General features: G+C 35.4%; 1 protein-coding gene across 21 annotated transcripts in view; it reads right to left on the bottom strand.

Moving 5' to 3' along the window:
• Cdh18 (cadherin 18) overlaps positions 1 to 14,620 on the bottom strand; it is a 904,392-nt gene that overhangs the window by 9,518 nt on the left and 880,254 nt on the right. For 20 of the 21 annotated variants that reach the window (XM_031359900.1, XM_031359898.1, XM_031359903.1 and 17 more), the window contains one exon: positions 427 to 678. In XM_031359900.1, coding sequence (XP_031215760.1) covers positions 427 to 678 — 252 coding nt within the window. The remainder of the gene's footprint in view (positions 1 to 426; positions 679 to 14,620) is intronic. The other variant, XM_031359918.1, reaches the window with a different exon arrangement.

Below are 14,620 nucleotides of genomic sequence, written 5' to 3'. Positions count from 1 at the left end.
CTTTATCCTACTTTTTTTTTTTTTATTTTTAACAATCTCAATATACCTATACCCAGGACAATTCTCATCTTTCCTTTCTGCACATGTTCTCTTGCAATGTCACTTGGACAAAGTATCTCTCTAGTGTTAACCTCCCAAAGATTCTGGGTATAATCTACAAGATACAGTATCCTGTGATACGACCAAAACTCACACACATATATAAACATCAAAAACTAAGTGACTTTAACACAATGTATCATGAATTTTTCTGTAGCTCATCTCAAGGTACACTGATATACACCATATCAAATTATTTATAGCTTCAGCATTGTGGACGTTCATCACCAGAAAATCTGTGCTGCTGTGTTTCTTATCCACATATATATTTCTTACTCTTCAGTTCTTTCATAGACTTTCTATACTCATTGCAATTGAGTTGCTTACCAAGAAGAATGACAACACAGAGAAGAATAGCGATTAGGGCTCCTGTGCTCAAGCCAGCGGAGGACAGGAAAGCTTCTGCATGGCAGGTCCGCACGCGCCCATCTCTCTCGCATGCACAAACCCTGATGGTGAGGGTGCTGCTGCTGCTGAGAGAGGGGATTCCACCATCAGAGATCATAATGGGCAGATAATACACATCCTGCATAGTTCGACTAAATCTCCTCCGCCTTGTCAGAATGCTGGCTGTGTTATCTATGACAGACATAAGCAAAACAAAATATACTTAGTAAATCTGCCATTGAAGATTCACATTTCCTTTCATGGACACAATAGGTATACGTAAACTGTTTAGCTTATAAAATGGACAATACAACACAAAGGGGCAATTGTTAAAAGAATAGCAAATACTCTCAAATTGAGGGACAAATTTGAAGAGTTAATAGATCCAACTTCAGGAAGAGGAGTAGAGTGGAATGAAAGAACAGAAGCTAAAACAGTAAACATTGTGGACATAGACACAGTAGCTGAAACAGTTTAAGTGCACACAGCATGAAGCCAGTAGAAAGCCAGGAAAACTTCTGAAATGGAAGGACTCTGGTGACCAGAGATTATGGAGGCATTTCTACTCTTTTAGAAAACTTCTAGGGTCACTTTCTTTCCATTGGTCTTGAAAGCACAACACAACTAGACAGTAAGACTCTTACTGAACATTGTTTAGAGAGAACACAGAGAAACTAAGCTGAAATTAAGCTGCCAGCTTCTTTCCCCATGTCCACAATAGTAATGGAAGGTGCTATGCAAGCTGTAGGGAAAATGTCAGTGATCTTACCTAGTTGTGGACCCTGTGTAGTATAACATAGAACTATATGGTAGTTTGCATTTTTGATGAGGATAAACACTAGAATTACAGTTAAATGTGGCTATCAACAAAAGAAATCAAAACTATCTTATGATACTTTGAATTTTCTGGAGAGCTTTCTTGAAATGGTGACATAAGTGGTTTCACTTTTTTTTTCAGCTGAAGTTCTTACTTTTTAAAAGAAAAGATAATTTAAGAAACAATAGCCTCTCACCTAGAAAGGCTTAGCACTGCGGAATAATGAGCCCTGACAAGAGATATTCTGTACTACACTGGAACCACAAAAATATATACTTGATGCAACACTCACTGAACATGAACAAGAAACTCTGAACTTTAGGAAAGAGCATCAAACTTGGAAAAATATAAACCCCCAAATATAAGACAGGTGTTAAATGATTTTACACATATGGATATATATGGATAAATAGATGATAAATAGGTAGATATGTGGATAGAGAAATATTTATGTAGACAATATAGAGCTATCAAGTAAGCTAACATGATCATAGAAGTACCACACATTAGGTCTACTATATTAAAAAGGGGCATTTCAATTCAATAGTGTGAGTGTGGAGTAATTCACATGATGTTAAAATTAAAAAATATATGCCAAAGAATTTTAAAATTACAAGGAAAATACATGTCCAACACAGATTCAGATGAGCAAAATGTCTTTAACTAAATCCAGATACTGCTAAATTTCTTCCAGAATATATTAAGGTAATTGCGTTTGCAACAGATACACTACCATTCATTGAAGAAATACCAACAAACCTGTTTTACTTCTTTAAAAGAGCTCTTTAGCCATTATACAAACAAACTTCTTAATCAGAAATGGATTTGCAAGCCTATTGACTGAATAAGTTGGATGTCCAAACATGGGTAAAGTATTTTATGTGGAGATGTTGTAATAATATTGTGATGCCTTAAAAGCAGTAAAATTCGAAGCCTTTTTAAAAGTAATAATATCAACTGTAATAGTTCATTTATGGAACCTTAGAGTATAAGGAATATTTTGTAATTGATAATTTTGTGTTTTTAATGAATATATTTATAGTAAAATATACTATGGAATGGTTTCTGCCTTTCAACCTCTGTTTCAGTAATAATAGAAGGCTAAAGAATAGAAATAGTACAATGGAAAATACTGTTGGCTATAGAGCTTGGATATTTTCTATTTTTTTAAAATCCCACATAGCAGATCCTAATATCTAACTTTCTTTTAGTAAACTAAGTGGAATTGAATTGACATTTAATTAAATTGAAATTATATTCTTTAAATATATTTTCAATGAATGGGTAATAAGATTCATTTTAAAATTCAACATATCTTAGAAAGTACTAAAAAAAAGTCTTGCATGGAAAAGGAATATACACATATTGCTAGTCATTTCATAGTCTTTTTTATAATTAAGTCTTTTGTTTGTTTGTTTTGGTTTTTTTGAGACAGGGTTTCTCTGTGTAGCCCTGGCTGTCCTGGAACTCACTCTGTAGACCAGGCTGGCCTCCAACTCAGAAATCTGCCTGCCTCTGCCTCCCAAGTGCTGGGATTAAAGGCATAGGCTACTGCTGCCCGGCTATAATGAAGTCTTAAAGATAAATTTTATATGACCCATAGATGAACAGACTATAGAAACAATCTTTCCAAACCCAATGCAGCAGTAGGAACATTTGAGTTTCTCTGTTGTGTATCTCTGATTAGAGCAAATGTTTAAGTTTTGTTTGTAATTTATCTGATGACAGCTGAGTACATCCCCATCCAAATACATGAATAGGTAGGATTTTGTATTCTCAATATTTCCTGGTTCTCAGGCAGCTGTGAGAATCATTCATAAATTAACGATTAGAGCCCAGTTGTGACACAAGTTTATCTCAGTTTCCTGTACAGCTTTGCTTACATAATAGGTTTTGATATTAACAGTACTCATCATGAAATTACCTTCTGTTAGTTTCTTATTACATTGTCATGTATTTCAAAATTAAAACTAAAACGAATGAACCAAATGTAATCCTTCCACAGCACAGACTACTGGGCTATTTGAAAAAGAGTCATTCCCTCTTTGTCTCTTGCCTTCTCCTTCACAAAACCCCAAGAGTGACTCCAATTTCAGTACTCCAACTCTAGACTCTGTTGGTTCATTTAGGTTTGCAAACATCCTGTGGCCTCACTTGTCTGTCTGCCAAAACTCCAACCTACCATCCAACATATCAGTGTGTTCTCATTTGCACCCTGTAAGGACATCCTTTGACCATCTGCCACCCTTCCCCTTCATAAACCTTAAAATTCCAAATAAACACAACAATCTACTGATTCTTCTTTTAGATGAATAATAACTTTGCAAAATTATGTGCTAGTTACTATCCTTTATCACACATGTTTTATAGATAGAAAAAGCTTTCAAATGAGACTAGAAGAAATCTATCAACATTTATTTTTTATCAAATATAGTAAAGTAGCATTTCTGAGGCCTTTTTTCCCCTGTTTGTCACTCTCATTAAGAAAACATCTATCTCTCTTGTTTGGAAAATATCTCTTCTTACCTTATAGGTAAAGATTTTATCAACACTAATTTATAGCCCAAAAAATCTTTAGTCCATTTGACCATTAACTATATAGAAGAGTTATATGCTTATACAACAATGCACACAAGACACAAAGAAGAAAACATGACACATGAATCAAAAATGGATATCATGTTATCAGAAAATCTTCTCATGAAGCATGTGCATGTTAATTTAAGAGAAGGATAAAATAAGAAAACACTAGCCAGGCAGGAGAGTCAGTTCAGTTTATAACAACACTTGAGAAGCAGAAAGAGCGATATGGACTCTCATACATGACAAGCATGTTCATAGTCACCTCTCAGTCTCCACGATTTATATTGACAGACAGGTCTCAGAAGAAAAGGAGGAGAGGGAAAATATGGTGATGAATAAGGAAGCAGTTGGGTGCTAAAATAGAAAGCATAAAATCCAAATACCAAACAATTCCTAAATATAGCATAGTGATCCAATCTTAGTATAGGGGTAAAAGTAACTCTGCTAAAATTTTGGAATACGAAATCTAAGGGACACGTTTACTTATTAACCATATATACCTGCAAAGGGTTATTACTTTTTGCATTAAATATCTGAGGCAGGAGCCTGTTATAGCGATCCTCTGAAAGGCCTGCCCGAGGTTGACCAATACAGATGCTGATGCACGCAACCAAACATGGGACTGAGCAATGGGACCCCAATGGAGAAGTTAAGGCAAAGAGTGAAGGAGCTGAGGGGGTTTGCAATCCCATAGGAAGAACAACAACATCAACCAACCAGAAACCCCAGAACTCATCCACCCCAGGGGCTAATCTACCAACCAAAGAATACACTTGGAAGGACCCATGGCTCTAGCTGGATATGTAGCAGAGGATGGCCTTATCCGGCATGAACAGGAGGGGAGCCCTTTGGTTCTGTGGAGGTTCGATGATCCAGCATAGGAGAATGCTAGGGCTCTGAGGCAGGAGTGGGTGGGCTGATGGAGGATCACCCTCATACAATCAGGGGGAGGGATAAGAGGTTTTTAAGAAAAATAGCTGAAGCAGGGGAAAAGAAAATACATCTTCAGCTCCTAAAGTCTTTAGTCATTTATGGTGAACACATATTTCTAGTCTTTGAATTTGCTCAAATGCTTAACTCCCCTTTATGTAGATGTTGGGCAGGTTACTTCAGCCTTGTGGTTCTTTACAATAAATATAACAAGGGGCAATAGGGTTGGCTATGTCTTTGGGAGCAGATAGCAAAGAGTCATGTATGGAATTGTTTTTATGTGACTATGATTTTTTTTTTTTTTCATAGAGAATGAGCCAGCTTTCCTTTTCTCATTGTGAGTGAGAGAATAAAAGGTGAGAGACCGTGGGTTAGTAAATCCAACTACTGCACAAAAACAACGCCACATATCAACAAAGCTTATTACATTCCGAGAGAACAAAAGGATATTTTTTTTCTACGTATACTAAAAGATCTACTAAAGCTCTTTGCTACAGTAGCAATTCACTTTCCTACTTCAGGGTCAGGTGGCATGCTCAGTGTTTAACTTTGCAGAATTCACGCTCTGAAAGTGTACAGCCAGAGAACAGCACAATTCTGTCAGGTGAAGCCAGATAAATGTCAGTAGCTGGTGACCCTGAGATTTGACTGGTAGGGGAAAGGAGAGCCACAGAAGAATAAAAACATGTCTCAGCTCCTCCTTGACAGGAGTTAAGTGACTCAGCAGGGCACAGTGGCTGCTGCATCCATTAGAGAATGTTGGATGCTTGGTTTGTAACTTAGGGGCGATTATGTGTGCACTATTTTGTTTAGGAATGGGAGAAATCACTAAATGTTTTCTTGAAACCCTGTGGATAAAAACAGAATTTTAAATGTTTACGCTCGATGGCGAAATTAAGCATATTACAACACCAGCTGCGAGTTCTTATTTGAAGGCCAAAAATAAAACTATGGGGATATTGACTGCTCTGCAGCTGACAATGCTAAAGAAATGTTAAAAAAAAAAAAAAAAAAAAAAAAAAAAAAAAAAAAAAAAAAAAAAGCGCTAAAAAGCTCCCAAGGGCTTCTAATGTGTCTCAGACAAAATGACTATATTGCAATGCCAATGCTCTGTGAAATTTGAAAGAAAGAGCATCAGAAGATACATTAAAAGCTACATAGTCAGGACTGAATCATTCCATGTGCAATTTCTCCTGATTTTCAGTTAATACAGTGCCAAATATACCCACACAAAGCATTATTATATTTTTCTTTTAAAATATAAGCAATTCATTATGTATTTTTGGAAAGAAAAATTAATATTACAAAAATAATTAAAAATTAAACAATGAAGGCAAAAATGAATTTTTAAAAATAGTAATACAAAAATTAAAAAAATAGAAATAAAGTGTAGTTCTTTTTTAATTTTTATTTATTTTTTATTAAATGGTTCCTTTATTTACAATATCTCCTTTCCTGGGTTCCCCTCCAAAAAGAAAAAAAAAAGAAAAAAAAAAGAAACAAAAGAAAAAAAAAGAAAAGAAAAGAAAAAAACAAAAACTAAAACCCCTGTTCCTACCCCCTCCCCCTGCTCACCACCCTGCCCCCTCCTGTGTAGTTCTCTAATGTCTTCTCAAGCCAGTGTAGAGAATCCTTCATCGCCAGCCTGCAGACACAGGCCTTGCTAGACTTTAGCAAGAGGATACTACTGAGGGGGATTGTGGTATTAGAGCTGCGCCCTTCTTTTCTGTATTCTTGCTTCCCACCTGCCATTGGGTGAGTACTTTTTCTCATCAAGCTTGTCATGATGCTTTGTCTCACCTCAGACCTAAAGCACCTTTACCAAGTGACCCAAGGTTGAAGCTTCTGAAGCCATGACACAGTTTTTCTCCTTTCTCACTAGTTCCTTCAAGAGCTTTGCAATAGCAATTAAATATTAATTCAGAAATTACAGGTTTGGGGGAATGTAATTGAATAATGATTTTTCAATGTATTTTATTGTTTTAAAATAATTTATATTATTTTTAATTTTTGAGATTGAAATATAATTGCATCATTTATCCATTCCATTACTTTTATATTAATCCTCCCACATACTAGTATCAGCCTTCTTACCCTTGCCCTCTTTCAACTCATGGTTCCTTTTCCTTTAATTTGTGTGTGTCTGTGTGCATGTGTGTGTGTATCATATATATATGATATTACAAAATATGTATATTTAAGTAATATCTATAATCATCTATATCTAAATAAATGAATATACCTGCTTTGTTTGTATAATGTTAGTTAAATACATTTGTTTTCAGAGCTTACTGTTTGGTACTAGAAAACAAATCAGTGTGCTTTTTCCTGGTGAGAGATTTATTTTTTTCAAACATGATTAAATATATAACTTGTAGATATATATCAAATAAAGAATGCAGAGAATTATAAAAGAATTAGGTATTTATTAGAAAATGACCATAAAGTCTGATTATTATATTATATTATTATATCACTGCCTGTATTATTTGAAACAATATTTTCTGCCAGCAATATAAATGAACTGGGAGACATACATGTTCTTAGCTATATATTTCCATTACAGTGTTACCTACAGTAATGAAAGTGAAAGTACAGTGAAAACAATGGGAATTTATAAACTGTAACATGAAGTATCTATGAACATGTACATAGAATATTACTTAAATTTTAAAGAGAATTCATTTTTGTAAACTATAAACTGCATAGATATCACTGTACAACATTATAGGTGATCTATGTCACTGCTAAAATCTATAAGGATTTATGCAAGCACATTCCAGTTGGAATTAAGCCTAGGACTTAGTCTGCCAAATCTCTTTTCATTATATAAAGCCCTGGTCTCTAAAGTCCCACCAGGAAGTATCTGAAACAGATCAGACCCACCATAGCTATAATGTAAATTCTAATTTACATTAGAACAATGAGTTACTCTGACAGATTAGCAAAGCCATCAACAAAGCTGTCCATAAAAACAGAGCCCTGATCTGATCCATTAATGATGTGTTGGCTGATATTTTGGCTATAGATCATTTACTCCAGCTGCCAAACTACAACATGAAACTTATTTGATGGATGGGTATATTTTCATGTTAAAATTAAAATTTTACCTTTTAGAAGGGAAAATCCTAGAAGGAAAACTTGGATATCAATCAACAAATGTTTCATTCGTTTCTTGCCACAGTTTTACACTTACTTTCTTTGATGTTTTTAAGTTACTTTTTGGATTTTTTTTGTATGTATTTTCACATGTATATATGTACGTGTACCTTGGGCATAACTATGTCCAGAGATTTCAGAAGAGGGCATAATATGCCATGACCAAGCTTATATAATACATATATATATATATAGATAGATAGATAGATAGGTAGATAAATAGATAGATAGATAGATACACACACACATACATATATGTATATCAGAAGAATTATCCATTTTATTATCTTAATATGTGATACATATTTATTTACTGAACTAGGAAAAACAACTTTCAGATGAATATTGTGAATTTCTGTTTAGAGTAGCTCAAAGTTTCCTAAGGATAACAAATTGATTATGTCTGCTCAAGTGATGAATGGCAGATTCATTTAGCTATGTCTAAGAATGTACAAGTTTATCATATTTATGAATGATATTTCAAGAATTAAAATGTGACCAAGGCCATGTAACATTTCACCTGATAGTTTTTCTAAGCATTGAATACATCTGTCACCTGTGTAAACCTCCTTGCTCAAAACTGTTCTCCGTATCACTCTGTCTGGCCAAATAACACTCCTAATACGTTACAAGCACAGCATTAATGCTCTCTCTGCAGTCAGTTTGCTGGCTTGCATTGCAAATCACATCTCATGGGATTCTGGTTTCTTGAACCACACAACAAGGGCCTGGAAGCAGGAGTGGCAGGCGATTTAATGCCTTGAATTCCAGACAGCTTACACCTCTGTCTGCCACACTGCAGAGTACATGCCACTTCAAAGATTAAGTAGCAGGAGCAAAACAGTGTTAACCCAAGAGCTGACAACAGATTTTCTCTTAAACAAAAAAAAAACCATTCTTTCCAAGCCTGGAAGGGAGGAGAGGTGCTGACTAGTGGTGGAGTGAGAACTGGAGCAGCGCCTGCTTGAAGAGCAGTGTGAAATGTCAGTCAGAGAGAAGAGGATATGTCTGTGCACACCACCTTACTTTTAAAGACAAGTCGGTGTGGCTTTGAATCTTTCATTATTGCATACTCAATGAAAAATTCCTAAGCACATTCATTATTTAACAGATTTTTCTACTATATTATTCTTTATTTACAGGTGATTATATTCTGTGCTCAATCCATTGTTTCTGGGGGTAGAATAATTACATATTGAGGATTTTTTACTTTGATTTTTTTAAAAAAAATGAAAGCTTATTTATCTTATCTTAAGTTTGTCTTGATGGCATAATACATTCTTATAATGGAACTTTATGAGACCTTATTCATAGTTATTGCATTTTTTTTTGAGAATTGAGAGGGTATATATGGCTTCTCACTAGTAGGAAGAGAGTGATTTTTTTTTTTTTTAGATTCCTACCTTGAAAACTACTATGAATTATCTGCTTCTAATTTGCAAAAGACTATTTTAACCCCATCCACTCTTGTTTTCTTTTTTACAATTTAAATTTATTATCTGTAAATTTGTAAACTCTTTCCTCATCTCTAAAGTTGGAGAATTTCACAGCTTATAAAGATATTCTTTTCAAAATGTTACTTCTTTTATATTTTGAAATTATATATATGTATATATGTAGTATGACTTGCTCAATCTGTTTAATTCTCTCTCTCTATATATATATATATAGAATTAAATATATAGAATTAAACATTTGTGTGTGTGTATACCTCCTCATAGATGACCATTTGGTATTAGATACTAGCTGATGTGCTATTTCCTAGGGGGAGATTATTTTCCCTGATCTCAGCATTTTTTAGTTGAAAGTGGTTCATTATGTAGTATTATTGAACCCGCCTGACTATTCTTTCCTCATTTGCCCACCTACTTTAGTTTTCATTGTTTAAGATATCTTTCCTTTTTTATTTCTAGTAGGAAATACTCTGTAGTACATGCCATTAAGTTTAGTGTTTCAAGTTACTTGACCCCTAGTACATGGCTTACTTTTCTGTTACTATGATGAGCTATCAAGACCAACACTAACTTAGGGAAAGAATTTATTTTCGGTTGCATATGTAGAAGCATAGAGTTCATCATTGGTAGGAAGTGAAAAGATGGAAGCAGTAGCTAGAAGATCACAATATCATCCACTCAAGAGCAGATCAATGGAACCTGAAGCAGGTGGGACTTTACACTCTCAAATCCATCGCTAACGAGATATTTCCTCCCACATGTTCTCCAAGCAGCTGAAGAGCATTTCCAGCTGAGGGCAATGTTTTCAAATACATGAGCTTATGGAGGAACATTTCTCATTCACACTATAAGACCTATCATGTCGTATTACATTCCTTTTGTTTTTTTTTTTTGAAATTCATATTTTCTTTTTATTCCTTTTATTTATTTATTTTTATTAGATATTTTCTTTATTTACATGACATATTATATCTCCTTTCCCTGTTTCCCCTTCGAAAAAAATAAAAAAAATAAAATAAAATAAAACGAAAACAAAAACAAAACAAAACTAAACAAAACAAAAAACCCTCTTCCCACCCCTGTCCCCCTACTCACCAACCCACCCTTTCCCACTTCCTGGCTCTGGCATTCCCCTACACTGGGGCATAGAACATTCACAGGACCAAGGGCCTCTGTTCCCATTGATGACCAACTAGGCCATCCTCTGCTATACTTATGATGCTGGAGCCACTAGTCCCACCACGTGAACTCTTTGGTTAGTGGTTTAGTCCTTGGGAGCTCTGAGGATACTAGTTAGTTCATGTTGTTGTTCATCCTAAGGGGCTGCAAACCCTTCAGCTCCTTGAGTCCTTTTTCTAACTTCTTCATTGGGGACCCTGTGCTCAGTCCAATGGATGGCTGTGAGCTTCTACTTCTTTATTGGTCGGGTACTGTCAGAGCCTCTCAGGAGACAGCTATATCAGGCTCCTGTTAGCCAGCACTTGCTGGCATCCACAATAGTGTCTGGATTTGATAATTTTATATGGGAAGGATTCCCAGGTGGAGCAAGTCTCTGGATTGTCCTTCCTTCAGTCTCTGCTCCATAGTTTGTCTCTGCAACTCCTTCCATTGGTATTTTGTTGCCCCTTTTAAGAAGGAACGAAGTATGCACACTTTGGTCTTCCTTCTTCTTGAGTTTTGTGTGGTTTGTGGATTGCACTTTGTCTAGTCCTATTATTTTCTGCTTAAAGAGATGGATTAGATTTCTAACAATTTTCCTAGTATAATTAGAGACCCTAGAATTGATACAACACCTTCTTGGAAACTTCAGTGAAAGTTTGGATATACCAAAAAAGCATTTTTATTTAACCATCCATATTTTCAAGGAAAGTTTTCAGAGATGAAATGAGATTGCTATGTGGTTATGAACTACTATCGCAGTTATCTCTAAAACTTTCAGGTATCTACTCCCTTCAAACGAGCTAGTCTTTTAGTATAGTCTGTCCATATTTACCTTAGTTTACAGAATACCTATTGAACACATTGTATGGTGAAGACCAGAGAATTTTAGCAGGTTTATGAAAGTGACAGTAGTAACTGACTGAGCCTTAGAAGCAGAGAACTTTGGGTTTATATTAATGAATGTAGCACAGATAACAAAGTGTCATAAACTAAAGGTTCTAGAAATGAATCTCAAAACTTCTAGAATATTCTACAGTGGCTGCAAAAAATATTAGAACTTTCATAATTGTGAAGAGGGTGGAATGTTTTAGGTCCTGAGTCAAATACTTTTAGCAGTGTAAAGAACCATTTATTTCTCACCCCTGTATGTGAATTAACATCACTCTGATGATGAGGTAAAGCCTTTTGGAATGTGTGTTGCTCTCACCAACACAACACAAAGGCTAAACATATATGAAAGCCTCTGTGGCTTCTTCAAATTTCTGACAGTTCTGTAACACCATAATGGATATTTATACTAATGTATTTGTAGATATTAATTTTAAGCATTTTTATTGTTATTCTAAAATTTTCATGAAGCTGTTACCATATTGGAACATGAAAGTTGGAATAACCTAAAGCTGTGTTCCTAGGAGAAGGTCATTTATATTTGACTCAGTAATGAACTGCCTCTTATTCCCATTGATGTGAGTTTTATAGCACTCTGTGGTTCATCCTAATTTTCAGATGTTTTGGAGATCTGCGTGTTGCTGCAAATTTGTGATATGTTTCTGAGTCAATTACAATTATATTCTAAATATAAAGATTTTAATATATTAGGAGCATACCATAGCCATCATTATGAAGACAGATAATCATTGAACAATGCCTCCTTCTCTAAGCTGAGTTAATTTCAATCTATTTAATAGAATTATACCCCAATTTCTTTGGGCTTTTTAAATAAAGAAACAGAGAGAATCAGAAATGTGTGTTTAAGGCAAACTTAAGGAAACTTTGAAAATGGGAAGCAAGTGTCTGTTAGTGGGACAAGAACTAGTACAGCATGATAATTAGGAAGATTAAGATTCCAGAGAAGAAATCTCAACATTTGACAGATACCAAGTAGTGATTTATTTTTTTCTACCTCCTGTGGCTTTTCCTAGGAGCCTCTAAGGAATCAAGATTACACACTGGAGACAGAGCAACCATGAGAGCTCTTGAAAGTTTGCAGGGATGGCATTCAACCTGGAAATGACAGATCTCAGATGGGTGTGACTGATTTTCTGTGAAGAGATTTTGCTAAAGTGGAAGGATCAACTAGAAATTGCTTTTGGGCATCTAGCAGAGAGCTGAAGGCCTAAACTAACATTCTCTGAAGATAAGAGAATAGCGAAGAACAGCTCACTGTTTGTCCAAGTGACAGCCAATGAGTCTAGGGGCACAGATATGGTACAGTTAAAGTCTTAGTAAAATTCTCCAGACTTCTAATAAACAGAGAAAACAGATATCAATAGAATTTTCTCCCCTTGCCTTCTGACAGGATTCATGTGAAGATCCCTGGGTGGTTTCTGGAGGAAGCAGTGAATCTTGTATATGGAAAGTAGTACCATGTAAGTATCTCTAAGTGCTACAGTTTGGATGTTTCAATCCCTTCCACAGTGAAGGTTGGAAATGTAATCAGCCATATATTACTGTTGAGAGATAGGGGCCTAATCAGAAGTGAATAGACCTGTGCATCTTGAGCAGATTTATGCCACACTGCAAGAGGTCCTATGATTAGATTAGGCTGATATCCACAATGGACATGTCCAAGAAAATACATGAAAAAAATGTCACGATTCACCGGTGTCTTGAATGTCTATTATAAAATATGGCCACCAACCAAAGCAGTGAGTGTTTGGAACACATTTTCTCTGACAGACCTCCTGCCTCCCTACCAGATCATTAGCTCCATGCTGGTGTTTTCTTTCAGAATATTCCCAGCATGTGTCACTGTGAGTAATGAAAGCTAAGTAGGTCCAGATAACTTTTAGTAATGAAATGAAGCATTCTTGACAATTTTAGTTCTTCAACATCCTGATAAATTAGTAGATTCCAAATTAGTGAAATAAAATGAGTTATAGCACATGCAAAGAAAACATGAGCCCTGTATTAAATCATGTTATTCAGAATGGAGTTCATAAGAAACAGGGGAATCTTACTGTGATACAGACAAAAGAATACCCTTTCATCCAGTACAAGGAGCCTAGTTACTTCTTATTAACTAATCTAAAACTCCAGAACTACGATAGTATCTATCTCAGATGATTTCACACACACGTAAAACTTCTTTGTATTAAAGAGTCACTAGTGACTTACAAGTTCTCGTAGGATTTAGCTAAATGACCAACCAGCTACTGTCAAGGGGTCTACCTTCATGCTTTTATACCATGTTAACATGCCATTATGTATAAATGCTCAAAGAAGGCTTCATTCAGTGCTTCTAAATGAAGACAAACATATATCTTACATATGTTCCACTAAGCTCTAAAAATTCTGATTGACATCAGTTCTCCCTGGTATTATAGGATGAATAGGAATGATATGCAAGAGACTGAGTGCGTGAAGACTACATAGTGCAAAGAATCCATGGAAGGTTGTCTTCTGAGACATATATCTTGGGCAAGAGGCAGTATTTAAAGAGTATAATCGTGGTATAACTGATAAAAAATAATATATTATCCCTCAATATTAAGGTTTTTCCCAATTATTATAAATAAATGATTGTTTTTTCTCACAGTCCATTTTTTATGAAAAAATATTTTAAGCACTAATTCCTTAATCTCACTACATTACTTGTTTTAAGTTATTAATTTCTGAGGAACACTCCTCCATTGCTGGTGGGATTGCAAACTTGTACAACCACTCTGGAAATCAACCTGGAGGTCCCTCAAAAAATTGGAACTAGATCTACCTGAAGACCCAGCAATACCACACTTGAGAATATACCCAAAAGATGCCCCACCATGTCACAGGGGGACTTGTTCCACTACATTCATAGCGGCCTTGTTTGTGATAGCCCAAAGCTGGAAACAACCCAGATGTCCCATGACAGAAGAATGGATATAAGATATGTGGTTCATTTACACAATGAGATACCACTCAGCTATTAAGAACAAGGACACTCTGAGTTCTGCAGGAAAATGGATGAACTAGAAATTAGCATGCTGTACTGGCTGGTTTTGTGTGTCAAGTTGACACAGGCTGGAGTTATCACAGAGAAGGGAGTTTC

This window comes from Mastomys coucha, unplaced genomic scaffold, assembly GCF_008632895.1.
Source record: "Mastomys coucha isolate ucsf_1 unplaced genomic scaffold, UCSF_Mcou_1 pScaffold8, whole genome shotgun sequence".
NCBI classification, from domain to species: domain Eukaryota; kingdom Metazoa; phylum Chordata; class Mammalia; order Rodentia; family Muridae; genus Mastomys; species Mastomys coucha.
This window is presented reverse-complemented; position numbering and strand designations above follow the sequence as displayed.